This window comes from Crotalus tigris, unplaced genomic scaffold, assembly GCF_016545835.1.
Source record: "Crotalus tigris isolate CLP2741 ecotype Arizona unplaced genomic scaffold, ASM1654583v1 scf7180000017568.12009008, whole genome shotgun sequence".
NCBI lineage: Eukaryota > Metazoa > Chordata > Lepidosauria > Squamata > Viperidae > Crotalus > Crotalus tigris.
The window spans coordinates 7,429,794-7,454,030 of NW_024096478.1; the positions used below are offsets into that span (position 1 = coordinate 7,429,794).

Here is a 24,237-nt window from a genome sequence, read left to right on the forward strand (position 1 = left end):
CATATTAAACTGCAGATATATATATATATATATATATATATATATATATATATATATATATCTGTGTGTGTGTGTGTGTGTGTGTGTGTGTGTGTGTGAAAGAAGCCTCAGAAACAAACACTGAAGCTAATTAATCATTGGTAACACATTGTTTTTTTTCCAGATGATTCCCATGTTTGTTTAAAATGCTTTGATTTAACTTTGTTTACTTTTCAGCTATGCTTCAGTTCCATTCCTTATTTCTTGGGGTATATTTCCATTCCCTTTCCTCTCCATTAGTACTGCAGGTATTAGTTACCCAGCAAGTTCTTTCAAGTTTGATAATTAATTGTAACATCATTATTTTGTTCTTTATACCAAGGAAAATATTAACTTATTTCCAAGTTAATGGAAGTGTTTTCTTGCACTGATATTTTGATGTGTTTTTACAGCAATTGTACTTTACATAGAGATGGTAGGGATAGGCCCATTGTGTCTTCGTTTCTCATCATTAGTTCGAGATTAATTACAATTTCTTGCCCGTAATTGTTGCTAACTTATTTAAACTTCGTTAATTAATATTTTCTAAAGAACAAAATCCTGATATTATGATTTATGTTACTAGAAAGACCAAATATTCTGATGGTTTGGTTATTGTGTGAATCACAACAAAAATGTTTTGTTATATAATTATCTACCTGTTAGCTATAATAGGTATAGGAGAAGCAGGAGTAGCAATGGTATTTATCACTGGTTTGTATCAGTCAATAGGACTTAATAAGTTGTAGCATCAAACAAATTTCTGTAAGCTATAGCATGAGTCATATTTCAATCACGTTGTAAGGATCTGTTACTATTGTGAAGCCAAATTTATGTAAAATTGTAAAGTATTTGTAGTCAAATGTGCTGCATACAGGTAGTCCTCAATTTATAACAGTTCATTTAGTGATCATTCAAAGTTACAATGGCACTGGAAAAAAGTGAGCTATGACAGTTCAAAGTTACAACCTTTGCAGCATCCCCATGATTATGTGACCAAAATTCAGATGCTTGACAAGTGACTCATATTTATGACTGTAGCTGTGTCCCACGGTCATGTGATCCCCTTCTGCAACCTTCTGGCAAGCAAAGTCAATGGAGAAGCCAGATTCATTTAATAGCTGGGTTGCTATTTTATCAACTGCAGTGATTCACTTAACAAATGAGGCAAGAAAGGTCGTAAAATGGAGCAAAACTCACTTAACAAATATCTCACTTAACACCAGAAATTTTGGGCTCAATGGTGGTCGTTAAGTTGAGGACTGCCTGTATTGCTTCTAGTAGCATCACAAACCAGCACATCCTTATTTGTTAACAGAAAAGAAACTATACACATTTGTTTCTGATGTTCTTTCTAAATGTAGGCTGGTTTCCTGAGACCAGTAACTAAGCTGAGTAAAGGCCTTAAGGAGACCTTGATGGCTCTCAAAAATGGTTTGTTTTTAAATTCTAATCCCTTTTGGAAACTTTTTGTACAAACTATGGATGTTTTACCTACCTACGGATGAATAAGCAATGGGAAACTATACAGGAGCTTTCTTGGCACCCAGGGAACCTTTCTTTCCTTTCCATAGCCCAGTAGGATATCACTCTCCTCACCTCCCTCCACCATGTCAAATATTTATGTTTGCCATTGCAAGCTGGGCTGCCTCTCCAGTCACAACTCCTGGGGAGTACTAGTCACCTCTTCTGAGGCCTTGGCTATAAATATCACACTGTCAAGAGGAGTAGCCTGACAAAAACACGAATCAGCACAACACTTATCCATTTAAAATGACATTTTGTCAAATGCCATCACAGGGGTTGGCATATTTCCTGGCAGCATTGACCTTCATGCTGACTGTCACATGCTTTGCTCTCTCTCTCTCTCTTTCTCTCTTGCTTTTCCAAAGTATTCTTCAGAACGTCTTTTATTTAACTACTGTTCGACAGCATCGAAATACTACAACCCCCATTTCTGTCCCTCTAATTTTTACTCGCTCAATTAAGAATAATTATCTTGTAGACAGCATGCACAACGCACAAAGAAATTAACTTTTCCTGGAACTTAACAGGTTGCCCAGTAAAACTCCTGAATTGGGCCTGCAGATTCCCAAAATAAGCTTGGCCTAGATTACTAGATAATCACTGGAGGCTACTACTAAGACTGAAGGAGGCAAAGAAGCAGTAAAGATATACATATGTTTCAAGAATCACATATTTATTTTATGATATCAAACAACTTTAATCAGAGATGTTTTTCTCTCAGAAAAGAAAAAACTTATGAAGAAAGAGCAGCCTTCATTTGGATAGCTCAGTGACAGAATTTCCAGATAACTCTTTTTCAAAAAAGGGCAAGAATTCTGCTTGGATTTCTTTATATTAGCAAAAAAAAAGAGGAAGTCAAATTTGTTCAGTTCACTTTGCCATGATATTGTAAGGAGATATTAAGAAATGCTGGACGACCCAGTTGGGGAAATGTATATCACTTTGGGTATTGCTAAATTATCACAGAAACCCTAGCCTGCATAGACAATTAGAGATCATTAGAGATTAGAGCACAGTAGTTCAGCAATATCTGGAAGGTTACTCTGTGCTGAGTAGAGTAGTGTTTTCACCAGGAGAGAGGAGTGATTTTTTTGGATATCAAAAAGATTTTGTCCCATATTGTTCAGCACATTCAGAACTAGTTATGTGGAACTGCTATTGAATGCTGGTAGTGAGGGAATCACTCATCAGAAAAACATTATTTCAAGACACAGTTGCAGCTGTCAGTACAATAACATGCTTGTGGAGAAAATGGTTTGAGGTTTCTCTCTCTCTCTCACTCTCTCTCTCTCTCTCTCTCTCTCTCTCTCTCTCTCTCTCTCTCACACACACACACACACACACACACACACACACACACACACACACAGTATTATATAAATATCCAGTGTAGGTAGCAGTTAGTTTAGTATAGAGGAAATAGGCTTTAGGTACTATAATGGCAAGTAATTAAGATAAAACTTTAAAAGGAATAGGCAAACACATATGGATGGCATAACTATTATTAATAGTTATTAGCACAGACTAGATCTTGTTCAAAGGAAATGTGCTTTGGTATCAAATGTAGGAATCAAATAGTAAGGGATGTGAATCATCTTTACATCTTCTTTATAAGTTTCCTAGAAATATGTAGTTGCAAATGTAGACATTTTTGTTTTGTTCCAGGTTAAATCTCATTTTGTAGTCATATTTCATCAGTGTTGAACTTAAGGGAGGATTATTAGATGTTGTTTTTTAAAAAAACTACATAACATTTTTGCAGACACCAAAACTAGTACCAATATAGCTCTACTGCTAGTAATGAGACCAGCCAAATTAGAGAAACCAAAAGCAAAACCAGTCAGTTTGGTTGATCATGCTTAGTAGAAGCCCCTGAGGAAATGTAGCCACTGAGAGCAGTGGGTGCTTGATGACCACAGAATCTGAGAGTTTGCTGAAGGAGAAGAGCTAAGGGAAAAGAGGAGACTATACTGGAGTTTCTTATATAACAACATGGCTGGCTGAAACTGTAAACAGGAACACTGCTGCCTTTCAAGTACTTCTCCAAAAATGTTAACAGAGATCCTCCTGTCTTCTTCTTCTTTTTTTAAAATAAGACTTTGGCTCCAGCAAGGCATTTCTGTTCAGTTATAGGTATGGGAACTCTATGATCCCATTGGTTATCTCTGCTGAATGTAAACACTGTGTCCCTCAAGTGGTTGAAATATCCATAATTGAATTGATGCCCTCTATGAAGAGATTGTCCCATCAGAAAGGTCAGTAATTCATGATAACAATAATAAAAAAAATTTCTCTCAGCACACCCATAATCTGGGTTGCTTATATAGTGTGTAATTACAGATTTCTCTGATTAATCCAGATGGTTCTCATAAAATCTCCTTGCATGGGGATTGTTTTTTTGCTGTGAGGGAGGGAGGCATCAATTTTCTTTAAAAGATACAAGCCTGCTTTAATTTCTCTGCCCATCTTTCCTATGAGATTTGAAGGGCCTCCACTCACCTAACATACATACAGATGAAATGGCATCACTTTCCTCTCTGAAGCTTCTTTGTAACTCACTTCACTTTGCTTTGCTTTGTGATCCAGCTACAGTTCCCAAATGCGACTTGCTAATTTGGAGCTTTCTTGACAAGGCTGATGCTGAAGTTATTTTTATCCCTTAATGCCATTGATGGGGGACTTACTCATGAGTGGGAGACTCTGAATCAATTAGGATGAATCATTTGCAGGAGCCATGTTTTTAAACGAGTGGCCTAATTGGTTGTGTTTTCTGTTTCATGTCCCTGGTGAAATTGAATGCTGTCTCACCATTCCAGTAGAACAATCCTAACTTACCATCACGACTGAGAATAGCAAAGAAATGTTTGAATCGCAAGCCCTTTGCAAAGCATCTTAGTAGCATTTATGCAAATGACAACATAAATCTAGTCTTCAAGGTTTAAAATGGGATTAGGTTACTGAAAAGCTGCTATGGTCTGTCCTTCCTGGCAGCATTTTTTTTTAGTTGCTGCAGCAGCTGTTAAGAATAAGCTTACTGCTTCACAGTCTAACCTCCCATTTGTTCTCTATTTTCTGCTGCACTGCCAAAAATATTTTTAAGATGCTATCATAACCAAGGACCAGATTCAAAAAAGTGCAAATTTAGCTTTCTTCATGCTGTACAGTCTGCTTCGATTTTGCGATAAGCTCCATTTCTTCTGCATTCAATATTCATATAGGTCATTTTCAGAATTTGGAAAGCAAACTCAGTTTGCACTGATGTGAATCATCCTTTATGATGGCGGACAACCTTTTTATGATGGGTGTAGCACAATTTGTTTTCCCCCTTCCTGGGGAAGGGTGACAGTAGTTTGCAAATCAATATCACATGGGATGAATCTTGAGTTTGCCATTAATGATGGGATATTTGGGAGATTCCTTCCCATTTTTGTGTTTAGATTACTCTCAGGGATGTTCTACAGTTTTTGTGCACTTTACTTTTTTAAACTGAGCATTTTCAGATTAAAAAACTTTGAGCAAAAATAGGGCTCAAGACCCACAACTTATTCACCCCAACTTTATCTTAAAGTTAAAAAAGCTTTACCCATGAGCCATAGAGAGCCTGCAAGAGTTCTCCATCTGCTCACTAAGAAAGATATTTTAAAAAGTTTCTATTGAAATCAGTGGTCTCTTTGTAGAAGGGTGGATATTTTCAAGGTCATCTCTGCTGATGGCAGTAAGGAAAGGCCTTCCTCGCCAAGACGCACCTTCATCTAGAAAATTAAGTTTTAAAATCTGTTTTCTTGATGGCGAAGGATACGGTAGTTTCAAGGTTGGAGAAAGGGTGTTTCCTGCTTAGAGAGTAATCACAGAAACAAAAACAGAAATTGGGAAAAGTATGAGGAATTATGTTTTTTTCTATTTCATTATGCATAGAAATTACACATGGTGGTTTTAAAATTCAAGAATTAGATTGACTGCCTAGTAATAGTTCTAGTATAAAACATACTGTATTCTGAATACTGTATATTATAAAGGGCTACAAATTACACATGCACATATTCATTAGTCTGTATGTAAAGACAAATACGTTTACATACGTAGGGATCTAGTCTATATATTGACAGTAAACCAGAAACACTTCTTGCAGATTAAGTGCAACCCCAGCAAGAGAGTAGGGTTCACGGTGCTTCTTGAATTTTGGAGCCTGTGGGTCAGATATGGCTGAGAAAGATAGTGTGGCAGCAATGCTTCAATTATTCCATTATGGCTTCATTTAGCCTCTCCAAAAGTCCCTCTGGTTCTTATGCTAGTAAGGCTGTCTGGGTGAATGAGGTCTATAAGACAGCAAGAAGAAGCCATCATTGAGCAATGAAGCAAACAAACAGCAGAAAATCCCATGTTCAGTCTACAATAGCTTTAGTTAGTAACATCTTTGTGTTAAAAGCTATGAATGACCCTTCAGAGGCTTGAATGCTATAATTATCCTGAGTTTTAAAAGCCAAGTGGAAATAGTTCTTGACTAGACATTTTCATTTTCTAATTTAATATATTCTAAATATTCATGTATCCAAATTACTATGGAGCATGTGTGTGTGTATAAACACACACACACACACACACACACACACACACACACACATTCCTTCAAGAAAGAAAAGAGGCCATGCCAATGACTAGAATAGCAATAGCAATTAAACTTATATGCTGCTTCACAGTGCTATACAGCTCTCTCTGAGTGGTTTACAGAGTTAGCATATTGCCCCCAACAATATCCTCATTTTACCAACCTCAGAAGAATGGAAGGCTGAATCAACCTTGAGCTGCTGAGAATCAAACTGCAGAGCTGCTGGCAGTGAGTAGTCAACAGAATTAGTTTGCAATACTGTATTCTAACCACTGCGCCACCAAGGCTCTTAACCGGAGTAACAGTTCTTACTGACTTTTTCTATTGTTTTTCTATTTCTGAAGTTTTTATTTTTAATGAAAAATTAAATATGCATTTGGGTACTTGGAACCCTACCTGCAGTCTTGTGTTACATAATTTGACAACCAATATTAATGGAAATTTGTAGATAGAACCTAATATTTCTTAATTAGGTCAGTAGTCCAAGTGGTGCAGCATGATCTGAGATGCATAACAATCAGCTATTTATAAGAAACGTAGCCCTATCCAAGAAGAGTTAGAAAGAGGACTGTTCTGTTGCTGGTGCCAGTGTGTTTCATGCATATACTTCAGTGTGAACTAACCCAGCATTCATTCTATACTCTCAAGGTGATGAGAGATGGAAATACATGCTAAAATTTCACTTCTGTAATTATCTAGCTGCCTGTCTGTCACTGAGGACAACTGTGTGTTAGTAGAGTGCATTGGATTTCAAAGTGAATCTGAGAGTTAAAGTATTACAAATTTAGAGCAAGGATCAGTACAAGCTTTCATCTTTCTCACACAAAATCTCTAGTGGGGAGAGCTCTGTTTTTCAGATCTGATCCTAAAGTTCATAGGGGCTGTCTTGCATCTATTAAGGTATCATCCACCCGGCTATGTTAAAGTCAGATATTACCAGAAAATTCAGAAAGAAAACTTCCCAAGAGCAAGCCGGTACATCCTGCCTTTTCTATTCAGATCTTGTTCCTCGTGTCAGAAATCTCAAAAAAAGGATTGTAATTTCAGTGCTACATCTAGCTAGACGTTGTCTGCCTGTCTACTGTGGAAAAGGTTTTGCTGCTCACAGATCAATTTCTTGATTATTTTTTCTTTAATTCAGTCAACAATTTTCATGACTGTTTATCAGTTACAGGAAATGCATGTTTAAAGGAAGGCTTTAGGGCAGTGGTTCTCAACCTGTGGGTCGGGACCCCATTTGGGGTCGAACAACCATTTCACAGGGGTCGCCAAACAAGGCTGTCTGCCATTTTTCCCCCCTTTTCTTTGGCCACGCCCCTGGCACCCGGTGATGTATAAGTGGTTGGGGGTCACCACAACATGGGGAACTGTATTATGGGGTCGCGGCATTAGAAAGGTTGAGAACCACTGCTTTAGGGTAATATTGTGATGACTTCATTGAAGATGAATTGCCCAACTGCTGTGCAAACGGACAGAAATGTAGATGTCTTTGTGGCTTTGTTAATAAATCATAGTTTGAGGCTTAGAATATTTTATCATGGCTAGATTTGCCATTTGACAAAAGCAAATCCAACGTTGGGCTGTTCCTGAAAAGGATTCGGCAACACCATATTAGTACATAACATTTCTATTATATTTGAATCTGTCTTCATGGCATTGCAGCAGAAAATCAGTCTTTCATTCCCTGTTCTTTTGCAGAGGAAGCTGTGTACTGTATGCCATTTGATTGTTGATTTATTTATGCAAGAATAAGTTACTATTACTAACATAGCTCTCCAGTCTAACTGTGTAAGATCTTTTTAATCTGAGTTATCTGAGATCCTTTGAAATGATTTTGAGAGAATTAACATTTATTAAAATATTTATAAAGCATGCTGACATCTCATGATGTCAGCTACTGGATGTTTTTCGTTTTCTGTCCTCTTTCCAAATAAGAGTGGCATGAGGATCCAGTCCAGCAAATGCCATTTAGGTTTCCTTAGTAGATTAAAATAAGGGGGGAAATGATCTGATTTTACTGAACTCCCAGGCTGGGTTTTTTTTTTTTTTTTTTTTTGTTTGCTCCAGTGCACATGAATGAAATGTCTGGAATGAAAGATGGTTCAGAATTCCCAACCATTATTCTGGCCGCCTTCCAAGGCCCCATGGCTGCTTTTCTTGCAATCTCCTGGGTAAAATTAGAACAAAGTTCACTTCTTTCACAAGCAGCAAAAGGAAATGAGGAACAGTGGACCACTCAAGATACATTTCAAATTCAGTCCCTTTCAGAGTGGAGTCCATACCATCTACCTGCCTACGGCTCTAAACAGAAAGAAAAAATCAGAAATATCACTTGTCCTGCATTTTGTTGTTTTATTCTTCCAAGGCATGCAGCCAAAGATGTGTATTTCTTCATATTTTTAAAGCACTGAAGGAATAAAACTGTACTCAGAAACAAAATATGCTTTGCTGACAGAAGCAGTCAAGCACAATTTAGTCTAGTTCTTGATTGTTATTACAGGTGAATGAGGCTCAGCACTGGCTTGAACAAAATTCTTGAGCCTGAGGCCTTTAGTCTAACACTGATGGATCATGATTCACTATTTATCCTTTACATGACCTGGGTCATATCAGTGACAGCAACCTAATTTCCTTTTTAAAAAATGATGTTCAAAGCAGTGGAGAGAAAACACAAAGGATATACAGAATGAGGACAGACAGGAAATGCATGCAGTAAAACATGGCTACTGTCTTGCAGGACAGGGCTAAGATGGTGATTAAGTTTGAACTTGTTAACTTAGATTGCCATGTTTAAAGAGCTAATTCTATTGTAATCATGAATTATGCTACTAAACGATTGGATGGATGCATTCTTATTGTCAGTAGCAAAGAATCCTGGGTTGTTGTTTTTTTTTTTTTCCATTTCCCAGATGACTGCTGTACTGGACTTAAACAACATGGCATTGCCAGGACACCAGCTGAATCTTGCAGCTGATCTCAGCATGCAGTAGCCCAAAGAGGCATTGGATTGCAGGAGTTTATTTATACCCATATTTCTGTTGGCAGTGAGAACGCATCATGACTGTAGAGATTATCAAAGGACATCCTAAGTGCTGGTGTCAGCTGTGCCTTGTGATTGCAATTTAGGATTTCTTTCCTTGTGACATATCAAAGACAACTGAAGAACTCACGTATTTGTAGAAGTCTTCATACAAATAAAATAATAGCAGTGTATATGAAAATCTATTTATGTATTAAATTTATATCCTGCCACAAGCACAAAGATTTTTGGTGGTTCATTAGAAAAAGCAAACATAATATAACAGTATAGAATCTTCTAAACCAGCACATATGTCTTCTACAGTATTCTAAAATAAGATTAGATAGATAGATAGACAGACAGACAGACAGACAGACAGACAGATAGACAGATCTGTCCTTAAGGAAAGCAAAGTAAATTATGAAAACATACATGTTCCACAGTGCAGAAAAAAGAAATAATGAAACAAAAATGGTCTTATGTATTGAACAAGTGGGAAAATCTCAAGGGTTGGATTAAGTATTAAGTTAAACAAAGTATAGTGTAATCTATCCTAATCAAAGTGGGACCACTTTTGAATTCTTACTGTATTGAATAATTTTCTAATGTGGGATTAAGTGCTTATCTTGCCCTTCATTATAAGTCAAAAATTGGTTGCAACTCCTTCATTTTTTTTAGGGAAAATGAGTATAGTTATTTTTGGCATTATATTTCTCTCAGTTGGCAACATTGTGAGGAAAATTCTGTTTTCTGAGACTTCTTGAGGGAAAGTAGGACTTCTTGGGAGAAAGTAAGCTGTTGCATGAGTGATTGAAGATAAAGTGTAAATGCTAACCATTCTTTTAAGGAGATTATATATCAGACGTTTGCGGAAATACAGAATATGATTCATATTCTTGTCCTTGTCATTATTTCATTTCAGAATGCTTGAACATCTCCAGTTCTAAAGTATATCCAATATGTTGCTAACCTTTCTTGATCAACCTGAGTGCAGAAGTGGGTCTTTAGTCTTGCACAAGTTCTACTGTATGCATACTTGTATACCAAGAAGAGCAGAGACAAAATAGAAAAAAATGTCCCTGACATTTCTATTAGAGGCTATGGACCAACAATTCAAGAGAGTGACAGTGAGTAGGCCCAGACATCAGTTTGTACTTTGGCAAATCCGACAGTCTCTGTGCATGATTGTTGCATGCATGCCTTATGTTGTATCATAACAAGAATACAAATAAATTTCCCTTTAAACCACAATAGTTTGATTAATGATAATTGAGAAATTACATTGCTTTTAAACTAGACTTTGTTCAGTATTATGGTATTTACTTCCATATTGTAAAAAAAGATTCAATTGCTTTTCTTTCATATCGAGGTTCTATTAAAGCACAAGAACAAGCTAAGCTGCTTTTCTTACTTGGCTTGCAATGCTGCTTGCCTAATCTTCAGTGTATTAGAGAGCTTCTGAAATTACCCTCAAGTTCAGTGATGAGGAACTAGCGGTGAGACATGAAGGCTATTTTAATCAGATAGGTATGCATTTTGGTGATTATCTCTCCTGTACTGGGCAGAGTTCAGGTGCAACTTTTTTCCCATGATGCTTTCAGTTTTTATTTATCTTCAGTTTTTCTTCTTCCTCCAAGATCTTCCTTCATAATCTTCTGACCAAATGCTTTTTCTTACCTTTGATGTTCACAGAGAAGAAGAGGACTAATGGTTTACTATTATGGGACACTGTGTCATGGGACACTTGCATCCCAAACTAAATTGGAAACCAGTGGCAGTCCCATTTTTTTTGCAAGAAGCCAACTGTAATCTAAGATTATCCTAGATAAGAGAACCAAGATGCTGATGGGGAAGAATAGTATTCTGTTGCTTGCATTTCTGCAACTACAAAATTGATCGTTTTCTAGAGATACTTGGAAAAATTCAAAGCAGTTGGTTTTCATATGCTCACTTGATCTTATGATTAGACAGTACAAAATAAGTACATTTGCTTCCTCTCTGGTTTAGAATATTGCATCTGTGGGGGGTGTATGTGTGTGTTCATGAATGTTAATTTATTGGGCAGTGATTTAAATGCTACTACTGATTATTGCAGAAACAAAGAATGCAGATTACTTGCTGATAAAAAACAAACAAACGCTGAACCTTCCTTGCTGAAGTCACTGAATGTGGAAGGAGTACTATACCAGCAAGTTGTGATCAGGAACAGTGATTGCTTGTTTTGTAAATCTTAACATGAACAAAAGAGCTTCACTGTTGAAATAAGAATTGGACATCATTTTCCAATTGGAAAATCATTGAACAAGTGAGCTGAGTTAGAATGAAAGTTTGGGGATTCAGGTTTCCCCTTGTAAGGATGAAAATTACTTTTAACAATTAGCAGTAAAGCTACACAAACTATGCTTAAATACCACTCTATACAGCTAGCTTCATACAGTTTTAAAAATAATCATATGCTTTTCCAGAATCAAATAATATTCAGCTATCAGCAGTGCTATATAGCACCAGTTTGCATGAACAATTATTTAGGCAGGCCTTAATGTTAAAACAGTTCTTCTCTCCCTACTTTCTCTTCATTCTGAATCCTCAAAGGTAGAAATCTCCAACATAACCCATGACTTATCATACGCTTAGCACTAATGGTGCAGTGCCGCATTACTCTGAACTTGGTTACTTGCTTTGTGTTGAACGTTAATGCAGTTGTGTATGCCTTGAGAATGTAGTAGAAGTAGGGCTGGGTCTCAGCTGGTCTCTGTGATTGACTGGATATTTTTAGCTCAGTTCTTAGAGTGTAGATTGCCTTATGTGCGCCAGCCATTGATTTTGCTCTATTATTCTTGTGTTTTGGCTAGGTTTGAGGAGAAGGAAAAATTACAATGGATTGTTAGAGCCGTTATTGAATAGGTGTCTGGAGAAACTTGTTTCTGTACGAAGAGATTGTCACCAGGGATAAGGAAATATTGAAGTTTGAAGGGATTGCCTTTTAATACCTTGAGTGTGGCAGAGCTACATTTAGGTGAAGGATGGAGTTTTGGGTGAAAGGTCTCAGGAGGAAAAGAAAAGCTAAAAAAATAAAAGCCAGGGAGAATGGAGACAATTGTTACATCTACTGAACCAAAATCATGAACTTCAAATGCTTCCATGCTTCTGTTCTGACTGGGCTTATACAGTGCCATTTAAAAGTTTATGAGCCATTTTGAAATTTCAATATTTCTACCTAAATATGACCCAAAGCAGATCTTTCTTTCTACACAAGTCCTAAAACTAGATAAAGAGAACCGAATTAAACAAATGAGTCCAAAACATTATATTTGTTCATTTATTTATTGAGGAAAATTATCCAAAGTTACATATTTGTAAATATGTAAATCTTTGCTTTCAGTAAGTAGGGCTCCTTCCTTGACCAGCAATGACTGCATTGAAACATTTCCAATAACTGTTGATCACCCCTGTACGTCAACTTGAAGGAATTTTAGCCCATTCTTCCTTACAGAACAACTCAGAAACATTGATGTGCTTCATTGCTTGAGCTGCCCACTTCAGGATCTTCCACAACAGTTTTATAGGATTAAGGTCAGGACTTTGACTTGGCCCTTCCAAAATATTAATTTTCTTCTCCTTTAGTCATTTTTTGGTCATACAACTTGGGTCTTGTGGATTGTTGCCTTGCTGTGTGACCCACGTGCTCTTGAGCTACTATTCATAAAAGCCTATATGTCTTTGAATTTGCTAGTACCATTCAGAATTCATAGTTCCAGCAACATTGGCAAGCGATCCTGGTCCATAGGCAGCAAATCAGGCCCAAATCATGATACTGCCACCATCATGTTCACAGACAGGGTAAGGTTCTTATGGTGGGATGCAGTGATTATCTTTCACCAATGCAACATTTTTCATTCAAAAAATTACATTTTCTATTCTTTCAGTAGCCTTCTGGCTTAGCCATGTGGCTAATCCCGACAATTGCCAATGCAATAGAGGCCTTTAATTCCTTAGATGTTACCCTGGAATTCAGTGAGACCTCCTGGTGTATTGTACCTTTTGCTCTTGGTATAATTTTGGTTGGTCAACCACTCCAGGAGAAGATAACAGTGGTGTTGAAATGCCTCCATTTGTGAACTATTTGTCTGGCAGTGAACTAGTGAAGACCAAACTCTTTGGAAATAGTTTTGTAACCTTTTCCAGCCTGGTGAGCATCAACAACTGTTTTTCAGAATCCTCAGGAATTTCCTTTGTTCAGGACATGACATAGTTCCCCATATCTGTGCTGTGAAGATCATACTTTGAAAATGAAATCTGAGAACTCTTTAAATAAAGTTAAACTTCCCACATTCACATGATTGTGATGTCTTTGATTGAAACAGCTAACTCAATTTAATCTTTCAAATGAACTACTGGTTCACATACTTTTTGCATATGGATATAGGCAACTTTGAATCATTTTCCTCAATAAATGAACAAATATAATGTCTTTGATTCATTTCTTTATATACTTTTAGAACGTGTGAAAAACGTATCATGTTTAAGTCATTTTTATGCAGAAATATCTGTATAAAATGGGATTATCAGCTTTTAAACACTACTGTATGTGGAGGACCCTCTAAGATTTTCCCTTTTTCCTTACTGTTGTGGTAAGATTGTTTGTTTGTTTGTTCATTCGTTTGTAAAAACTATTGGCCATCCATCTTAACCTCAAGGTAATTCTTATTATTCTTTTAGGGCCACATTGTGCTTTTGAAGATTGGAGTGATTTCTCTTAAGAAATCAAAAATGACCTGGAACTCTACTTTTTGTGGAGCAGTAGTTCACAACCACCATTTCACTTTCCCTTGCTGTTTATACTGGGGGTTCTAGTCCAACACATCTGGAAACATCAGTTTGGGGAAGACTATTCTAACACATGTCTTTGTGGCCAAGGGAATTTCCTATGTATTATTTATGTTATTTAATTAAATCTCCTCCTCCTCCTCCTCCACTACCACCACACACATTTCTTTTCAGCTTGAAAGCTATCCAAAGCATCTAACATTCAGCCAATGAAATAAATGCTGTTTCTGCCCACAGACTTAACCATTGAAAATGATATGACAGAAGATGAGGGAAAGGAAAACAAATTTTACAAAATGGAGCCAATTCTTAAATCACAATTTTTTTGAAAAATATCTCAGGAAAAAAAGAAGATCAGAATCTTTTATTGCCACCTGCTGCAATTTCTCCTTTTCACTTAAGGAGTAACTCTTTTGGGGGGGGGGACATGTAACTCTGTTTAATGTATAATGTAACATTGAAATAAGCCATTTTTAATTTGAAAGATTATGCTAAAAGGTGATTGGAGGGGGTTCTGTTTCTGTGAGCAGACACAGAATTTAAAATGTCATGCTATCTGTCACTAATAACTCCTCCCTCTGTTTTTTTTCCCCTGTTGAAAAAAGGAAGAAACCATCAGAACTATTATCAGGAAGTCTTGGCCTCTTGAGACTAGGAAACAGTGGGAATGTATTTCTAAGACCAAAAAATTGTTAAATTTTGAATCTCCATAATGTAAATGTAGGAAATACAAAACTAATGTATTTTGAGAAAGTTGGCCAAGTCGCAGCATTATTCCCAAATGAAAATATTAGTAGCAAGCATTTTATTTTGCTTTATTGTAGATTTCTTTTTAGAATCTACACATGCATTTAAAGTAAATAATCAGATAGTAGTAGTCATATTTTTCCATGTATCTAACTGCCAATAATCTGGAGATAATCTAGGAAAATATAATTATAATAAAAAAATCTGAAACCCCATGATTTTTTTTTAAAAAGAGGGGTAGCAATGCTCTAATTCAGCACACTGCTGGCCTATTTAAATTTGCATTCAGAGTGACCTGGAAAAAAAGGAGTTTTGATTTTTTGCAAAATGATAATTCTTCTCTTTTACTCCATTACTCATGAATTTGACCTAAAATAATAATAATAATAGTAATAATAATAATAATAATAATAATAATAACAACAACAACAACAACAACAACTTTATTGTCACTTTGAAAGTACACCAATCGGCATACATCAAAATGAAATTTCATTGCATACAACTCTCAAAGGGTCACCATCTCCGATATACACCCCTTGCTCGTGCCCAGCTCAAGTTACAGATCTTCCATTTTAGTCTCTAGAGCAGTGGTTTTCAACGTTTGTGTGACGGCGACCCCCGTCACACAAACGTTCTGCGCATGCGCGGCGCCGCCCCCTGGGGGGAGAAAATGGCGGATCGCCTTCTTTGGCGACCCCCGAAAAATGGTCGATCGACCCCAAATGGGGTTGCGACCCATAGGTTGAGAACCGCTGCTCTAGAGAGTGAATGATGGCAAACAGGACAGATGGAAATGGAGCTCCATGTGGATTATCCCTCAAATTAGCTTGTATTCCTGCACAACAACCTCGCCTCCTTTTCTTTTTCTGATCTTGTTTCTTCCACCTTTTCCTTAAAGAGGCCTCACTCCTTTTCGCCCCTGGAGAACGCTGCCTCCGCCACCACCAACTTCTCCAGAAGCCTCTCTCCCATCCTCTGGGCCTGCCAACAGCCTCATCCACTTCCTTCACTCCATAAGCCCCGGGACCTCTCCTCCTCTGCCTCTTTGGAAACAGCCCCGATTTGCAATAGAATCCGTCGCTGGGCCAGCAGTCAGATCTTGCTGCTGGCAGAACAATTTCAAACAGCACCTACGACAAATAAAAATCCTAGACTATATTTTATGTTATTGTATTTTTAGTTGCAAAATCACCGGGTTTCTCAATTACATATGCATTAGCAATACATGTCTTCTATGGATATAACAGATAGAAAACAATCTATCTGCCTCTAGCCTAAAAAGTAAGTCTAACACTAGGCAACTTCTCAAAAGCTCGACTTGACAGTTGAATGATTCCGTTTCTTAAAGCAATGCTATTATATGTTATCCTTGCTCTACTGCATGTTGCCCTTTTTAACTCCCCAAAACATGTATAATATCAAGATGTGCGATGGAGGCTGCACATGTGTGAATACATACTGAACTTTTCCCAACATATACTGTATATGTACATGAAACCTCTCTCATCCAGCAGTTTTAAGAAGAGGTTTCTCTACTGCTTTTAGCAAGTGAGAAAATGTCATGCAGCATGGATTGACCAAATGCACTGTTTCATAACAAGATCAAGCTTTTGTAAATCCAAAGGTTGTGGTAAGATATTTGTCCTCACATGTCCTCTTTCTCAGCCTAGTTAGAGAAAAGGGTAGCAGCATGGTTGGCAAATGCAGAAGAGGTCTTTGAAAGTCTGCGTACCACAAATTGCTCATCTCTGTTTAAAGCTTGCTTAGAAATACCTTTGTTTTTCTAGGGCTGTCATTTGTGGCTTCTCTGCCACTTATGGGATTAGTGTGATATTGCCTGTTTATATTTTTACATTTTTATTGATCACATTTTTATGCTGTTAAACTGTTTTTTTAAAAAAAAATGGAAGAGCAGGCTAAGCATACCTCCTGCCTGAGCAGGGGGTTGGACTAGATGACCTCCAACTCCCTTTCAACATTATTATTATTGTTGTTGTTGTTATTGTAGTAGTAGTAGTTTTTGTTGTTGTTGTTGAATGCAGAAATACTACATTTTCAGAACTTAAGAAGTGCCCATAATAGCTTATAGTTATTTAACGGCTTCTTTTGTTCCAGGAAGGCTTGTTCTTTTTGCACTCCTTTTTATGGGGGTGGGAGTGGTAAATTGAGCACCCAAAAACATTTAAGGTGTTATATGTACAGCTGCAAGTGTACAGTAATACAATATAATGTACAGTAATGCAAGTGTATTATTTGGCATGAAGAAATCAAGAATTTGTAGGTAGGCACTATAAATTGCAAAACTCACTATTCTTTTTTTTTTTTTTCCCCCTTTCCTTCATAGTACGAAGTCTCTGGTGAGGAGCACCTGTACTCTGATTTCCCAGAGATTGATTTATCTCCGCTGGATACCAGTGACTTTGACTCAGCCAATTGCTTCAGCGAGTTCCAGTGGTGGTGTGAGCACTCTGAAACAGAATCCAGTCAGTACAGCACAGATGACTCTGAGCTCTTTCAGGTACCCTATATCAAGAGATCCTCTGTTACAGAGGGGAGTCTGCTGTGCAGCCTGGCGTTCCCTTCTTTTAAGAAGTGTGTCACCTGAGATCCCAGAGTGCATTCAGCTCTTGAAAACCTCGGGTGTATGCAAAAATTGCTACCCAATTGTGATTTTAAGTGTGACAGAAGCGGAGAATGATGAAATACAAGGGAAATAGTCACGTTAACTGCATTTACTTTAATCTTGATTGAGTTAAATATCCATTCCAAGTTGCTGATTACCCCTGCAGGAAAGCTGCTAAGGGTCAAAGTCCTCACTTAACAACTGCAGTTTGGCATCAGCAACTATGCACGGTGCAGTTGTAAAGTAAAACATCACAAGACCATTCCTGGCTTAACAGCCATTTGTTTAGTGAACTTTTCAAGTTACAGTGGCATTGAAAAAGTTACTTATGACTGGTTCTCAGGCTTTCAACCATTGCAGCATTCCTGTGGTCACATTATCAAAATTCAGACACTTGGCAACTGACATGTATTTATGATGGTTGCAGCATCCATGGTCATGTGATCACCATTTGCAACTTAACAACTTTGTTATTCATTTAACAACTATAGTGATTTACTTAATAATCACACCCCAAAAAATCATAAAATCAAGCATTAACTCATTTAACAACCGCCTTGTTTAGCAGTAGAAATTCTGATCCCAATTGTAGTCATAAGTCAAGGACTACTTGTATTTAAATCAATATAAGTGCAATTAGGCTGGGGTTTAATATTTAACTTTCTGAGATGAAAGGAGGATCATAACTTACAGTGGATTGGTTCTCTCTGGTTTATTTATGTCAGGGGTGTCAAACTGGCAGCCTGTAGGCTGGATGCGTCACACACAGGCCACACCCACCCCGGCTCCACAAAGGCAAAAAAACATCATGATACATCATGGGACGCAATCAAATTTGACACCCTTGATTTATATATTTTGAATTGCTGACAATATTTTCTTACTCAGATACATCTGGGAGTTGAAGCTAGGAGCTTCATTCGCAGGAGTGATTTCAAAAAGAAGGTTCAACATGTTTGTTCAACCTATTGTTTTAGACCTTTGGTGTCTGCGACAGTCTATCTTATAATCTTTATCTGTAAAGATACCAGATAAAGTCATCTGAAGTTTTGTAGTAAAGTATTCCATAGGGTTTTTGTTTTTTTCATGTTATTTCATAGAGTAGAGATGCCTATTTCCATCATGGGCTTGGGACATGTGTAGAAAACTGGAAGGGAATCCTTATAAAATGGGGGCTGAGTAATGCAAAAGGATCTTGGTATATATCTTTTTTGTCTGGACAGAGCTCCATGTCCTTTGTAAAGAAAGGTACACAATCTAAGTCTCTAAGATATAATTTTGGATCCAGTATTGCCAAATGAATGTTATATTTTGCATCTTTGGTGCATGCTCTGTGCTCCTTTATTTATTTCAAAACCCATTAAGCGCTTGCTGTGTCAACTTCCTTCTTTGTTAAGAGCATCAGGTGATGCCTTTGATTAGAGGAATAGACTAGAATCAGGGGTGTCAAACTGCCAGCCTGCAGGCCGGACGCGTCATGCGGAAGCCACGCCTACCCCATTGCTGGCAATGGCAAAACTGTCCCGATACGTTGTGCAACGTCACGTGACGTCACAAGTTTAACATGTCTGGACTAGATGGAGGACAGAGTTCCTTGATAGAGATCTGACTTCAGAACATATCTCTAAGGACAAAGATGACTTGTACTAACCATGTCTACTTTTGAGTACCAAGTTAAAATATTTCTGTGTCTGGATATTTCAAACTTGACTGCAGCTGTCCTGTGTGACTTCAGCTGATTGGTGAATTTTGGTTTAATTCCTCTCAATGTAGGGATCTTGAATGAGAATATACAGTATAATGTTATAATTGTAATCATATCATATATGTAATTACATGCTTATATATCACTGTATAAACCCAGCTGTTTTAGGAATTCTTGCAAATATTTTTTTTCACTCAACCAAATTTAAAGAAAAGAAATTCTCTTATCTGCCTATATATAGCTTACTCCTAGCTTAGTTATGCATCTCTTTTAACAGAAGCACCAGGGATACTGTACTTAATGGCTTCATAACCCTATTAATTCCTTGTTGTACAGGCTGTGTTTTTTTTTCTTTTTTCCTAGATCAGTAGGAGGAAAATGAGGAAAAGTGGCTGTGGGTGGGAGGGGATTCAGGCTATTAATATCTTTTCTGCACATGATTAGTGCTCCATTAATTTTCACATGGTTTCTAAATGGAGCAAGTGTAGTAAAGCTAATGAGGAGATGGAAGAGTAGGAGAGGGCTATTGAGCCAATCCTCTTGTGATCTATTATTGAAGGGAAATTACAGGATGGTGCCTGATGCATCCAGCTTGTTGGTTTTTTGTTTTGTTTTTTTAAGCTGATGGATTATTCTGTTGTAGGTGGGGGAAACTAAAGGAGAAGGATGCAGAGAAGGCTGGTGCAGGGGGAGCACTTACGCAGGAGGAGCATAAGTTATATGACCCAAGAATGTTAATTTCCATCCTGCAGAAAGCTGCTTTATTTGATTTTCCAGCTTCAGCATTACCTTTATATCTCTGTGTATGTGGATATTTATAGATGAGGCTCTCTGTGTGTGTTGCTTCCACAGTACTTTCTAAATATATGTGGTCCCATTATACAAGTAATGAGTTAAGATGTGGTGCTGGGTAGATGGAGCAATAATGAGCCAGTGAAGATTAAAACCATATTACATACCTAGGCTTATGGGAGGTTTTTTATAGAATCCATAGTGTCCCCTTCCTTTGTTGGCTTTCACAAAATGGTGCAATATTTCACATTTGGATACACTGTATTCACACTACAATTAATACTTCTATAATCAGGGCACGTTGTGGGTGATTGCACTAGGAGTCAGATGAAAAGTAATGCTTCTACCACAATAACTTTAGTTTAAATATGGATGTTTTAATATATGAAAGGGGAATAATCCCTAAAATGAGCTATTTTGTACCTTATATTTACTTCTGCACATAATCACCACTGTTTGCGATATGTTTCTCCCAATGATAAGCAAACTTCATAAAGCCATCATGAAAAAACTCTATATGTTTTCTCTTCCACCACATCCTGATAGTTCCTTCAACCTCAGTGAATCACATTCCCAAACATAGTGTTTATTAAATTTTTGGAAAAGATAGAAGTTCTATGACTGCATGCCAAATAATGTAAGATGATAAGATGCAACTTCACAATTGCCTCTTGGCTGGTGAGGTGTGAAGCCTAGGATTGTCATGTTGCAGCAAAAAAAAAAAATTGTTTCCAAATTCACCCCCAGCCCCATAGGAGCAACAACACTATCAAACCAACTATTTACTTATTAAACAAATTTATATGGCTATCTACTCCTCCAAGGAAAAGTGTTGGAACTAAAAGAAAATCTCTCCACTATCGAATATATTTCAAAGATCTGGGAGTAGGGAACATATTTCCTGCTACACTGAGTGACCACTGTGGCCAAACCATGCCATGTCTACGATTGCCTTGCTGGTCATTGGGGAAGAACTTTAGTGATGGAATGAAGCTTTGCCAATACTCTCCTGATGCAAGAACTTTTGGAATACTGGGACGTTTTCTAATGAAAATTGATGGGTCTTTATGTTCCCCAAATAAGGTTATCAGTTGGTATAATTTTATGATCCACTGACTGGATTTGGGGTTGCCAAAGTTAAGTGTTCTATGGAAAAGTTCCTCACACAATATCTTAAAGTAGTATGGCTCACACAATATTTTCAAGTTGTACGGCTGACACGGTATCTTCAAGTTGTAGTCAAACTCATTGCCAAACTGCTTTCCTTGAGCCAGGCTTCTGTTAGGGCCCAGGCATGCTGGCTGAGGAATGCTGGGAGTTGAAGTCCACAAGAAGTCCATAAAAGGGCCAAGTTTGAAGACCCCTGTGTTAGGCATTCACTAGTTCCATGCAAGCAAATGTCTGGTTTTGTCCTCTTGCCAACTCTAGCCATGATAGAAGTGATGTCTCTTTCTCCACATGAAAGCTAAGCAAGACAATGAAATAAAAGCAGAGTTCCTGATTCCCCTGTGCTACTTCACCGTATTTTTAGCCTGCAAAGGGTTAATTAATGAGACTGCACATTGCTGGTACACAAATTACAGGTCACTAATTTTTGTGTCGTAACAACCTGGAAAGGCTGTTGCTTTCTTTTCCAGACACATCATCAATTTTTACAAATAGCAATGAGAATGTTACTGACACTCCTCAGCTCAGTCTTTTTGGAAGGTGGGGAGTGAAGAGAAGGTACTTCTGCTGTAGTAAGAGCCATTGCTGGATTCTGCTATAGCATCTAGAAAATTTCTTTTTTGTATTTTTTTCATGTAAAAGAGAGTTTTAGTCAGCCCTTTTCAGGGAATAGCAATTCTAAAATGCATCAAATAAAAACAGCATAGAAATGTGGTAATTGGAGCCCCTCTGGTTACTGCTGAGTGTAATTACAGTAGGAGGCCTGACCAGCTGCAGTGAAGCTTATCCAAGCAACCTCTAAATGATCTGCTGCAGAAGCTGTCTGTATGTGCAAACAAGGAATGCAGTTTTAATTTCCTGAAATGGCTGAAAGTTGTAGAGGAATGAATGAACAACTTACACTCCCACAACATAAATACACATGGTAAGAGCAACAGTCTTGCTCTGGATAAGTGCAGCAAAGCTGGTCTGGATAGGTACAGAGAAAAATAACCTTAAATTGGCATATTAACAAAATAGTGCAAATACATGGGTGCTGATTCACTCATTAATGTTCAAAGGGCATTCCACAGTTTGAAGTATCCAGACCTGCCAATTACCTATTAGTCCAGCCCATGTGAAGCCATAGGGCTTGGGCAGAAGCTTTGTCTAACCCCACCAGAATCTTCCAGGTAGGTTTCCTGCTTTACGTTGACAGGAAAAGCGGTTACTGACTCTACCGTCATACAATCATAGCTTATCTTGCTTTGTTCAGTATCCCACTCAATCCCTCCTTGATTTGACTTAATAAGAGCCAAGCCTAGCAGGATGTTGCAAAAGGACCTAGCAGGATGTGTGAAAAGCTAATATTGCTATTTAGTTCCTACAGTAAAAGAATCTATTTATACACTGTTTCCTGTAACAATTTTTATGGTGATATGGGCATTTTCACTTCCTAGGATAGAGTCTCCTAGAAGTAACTGAGTGTGGTAGAAGAGCTTATGTTTGGGCAAGTTGTATTGCATCCTATAAGGGTTATTTAATATACATACTTCTTTTTATTATATGGCATAAAGAAAATGGCAGAAAAAACACATCATTTGATTGCTTGGATAAGCATTTTGTCCTAGTTCAAAAGGTGAAGTATATTAGTGGATACATATAAACATGACTTTAGTTCTTTTCTGTTCCTTCTTTTAATATAAATATCACCTTAGATTTCAGGACCTGCCAGACTAGTTGTACTATAACTGCTCATTTATTTAAGAACTTTAAAAGAGATGTAATGCCTTCATTTGCAGCTTTATGCTATTGTTCTAAAAGTCCAAAATGACTGACAGGCCATCATTGCAGGATGTGTATTTTTCACCCAGGAAAATATAAACAGAGCAAGCCTTTGTGTTTCCTAAAGAATGAATGCATAGAACACTAGGAAAATATCCTGCTGATGTCCTGTCTAAAGATGTATTTTGCCAATATTAGAAAGAAAATATCAAAGAATACTGCATTCTTAGTACTTTTCTTCTTGCTGCTGTCAGGTTTGTGTGTGTGTGTGTTAAATGTCTTCATTGTTATGGAGTAATAATGGCTGCAGAGAGCCAAAGATATGCCTAGAGTCACTGAAGATATTTTACTTCTTTAAATTCAAACTATATATCTAAATATCTGAAAATCAGTTCATATGTTTGGCTATGAGAAAGACCCACAAGTGATTATACAATATCTACAATATAATGGTAAATATTATGCTATAAACACAGTGCATAGCTTGTTGAAAACAATCCTATATCAGCCCATAATAAATAAATAAATGTATTTATCGACAAGAAGGTTATACAGTAAATCCAACTACCTTGCATATAAATTTTGAATTAATAACATCAGTGGGCAAGACTGTGCCATGTATTTGAATTAGCTTTAACTGGATTAGACTAGGGTATCTAATGTTTTAGACAGCTAAGCTTTTCCCATGTTTTTTGGTGTGTGTGTGCGCGTACGCACGAATCAGTGCTTCTAGTATTCAGGTTTCAACACTTAATGTGTTTTGTCTCTAGAGCATTCTTTCCATTACTAGTCTGGTAGGCTGAGGGTCAACTACATATAACTTGAACATGTGATTATCAGCTATGTCCAAATCAGGACCAGAACAAAGGTTAGCATAGAATTGTTCATTCTTTGCCTCTTCTGCAGTTCCATATGAGAATGCAGGATAAAGAGCTCTGCAATTTACATTGTCCAAAATTATTAATTTGTTTGATTTGATAATGAATGGGACGACAACAGAGGCTGAGAATCTGAATAGGGTATAGAAGCAACTGCATTTCTTGTGGTAGATCCCTGATCTGGATCAGATTTGAGTATTTGCTTATATTTGATATAATATTGTTATTTGTTGTGTTTCTAAACAAACTTACTATCTAAGCATGACTCACACATAGTGAATTTAATCACAGTTGACTCTGTTAACCCATTTTCATGTTTGTACAATACACTGAATTTTAAACATCAACAGTCTGGGTTTTTGCCCCAAGCTAAGCTAATATGTAATTGGCTACTTTATATCCCAGGGTCTCATGTGAGCACACCTATAGCTTTAAAGGCAGTATAGGAATTACATGCAAGGCTAGGGTATACTGTACTTGAATTAGGTGTTTTCTTTAAGTCCTTAAATAATGAAGCACCTTGATGGCTGTACCTCATTGCAGCATAGAATCCTGCATACA

General features: G+C 37.3%; 1 protein-coding gene across 5 annotated transcripts in view; it reads left to right on the forward strand.

Annotated features, from left to right (window-relative positions):
* The window catches only part of PPARGC1B (PPARG coactivator 1 beta), a 140,171-nt gene that overhangs the window by 80,366 nt on the left and 35,568 nt on the right, over positions 1-24,237 (forward strand). For 4 of the 5 annotated variants that reach the window (XM_039352767.1, XM_039352746.1, XM_039352774.1 and 1 more), the window contains exon 2: positions 17,092-17,265. In XM_039352767.1, coding sequence (XP_039208701.1) covers positions 17,092-17,265 — 174 coding nt within the window. Of the gene's footprint in view, positions 1-9,762; positions 10,298-17,091; positions 17,266-24,237 lie in introns of those variants that run through there. The other variant, XM_039352782.1, reaches the window with a different exon arrangement.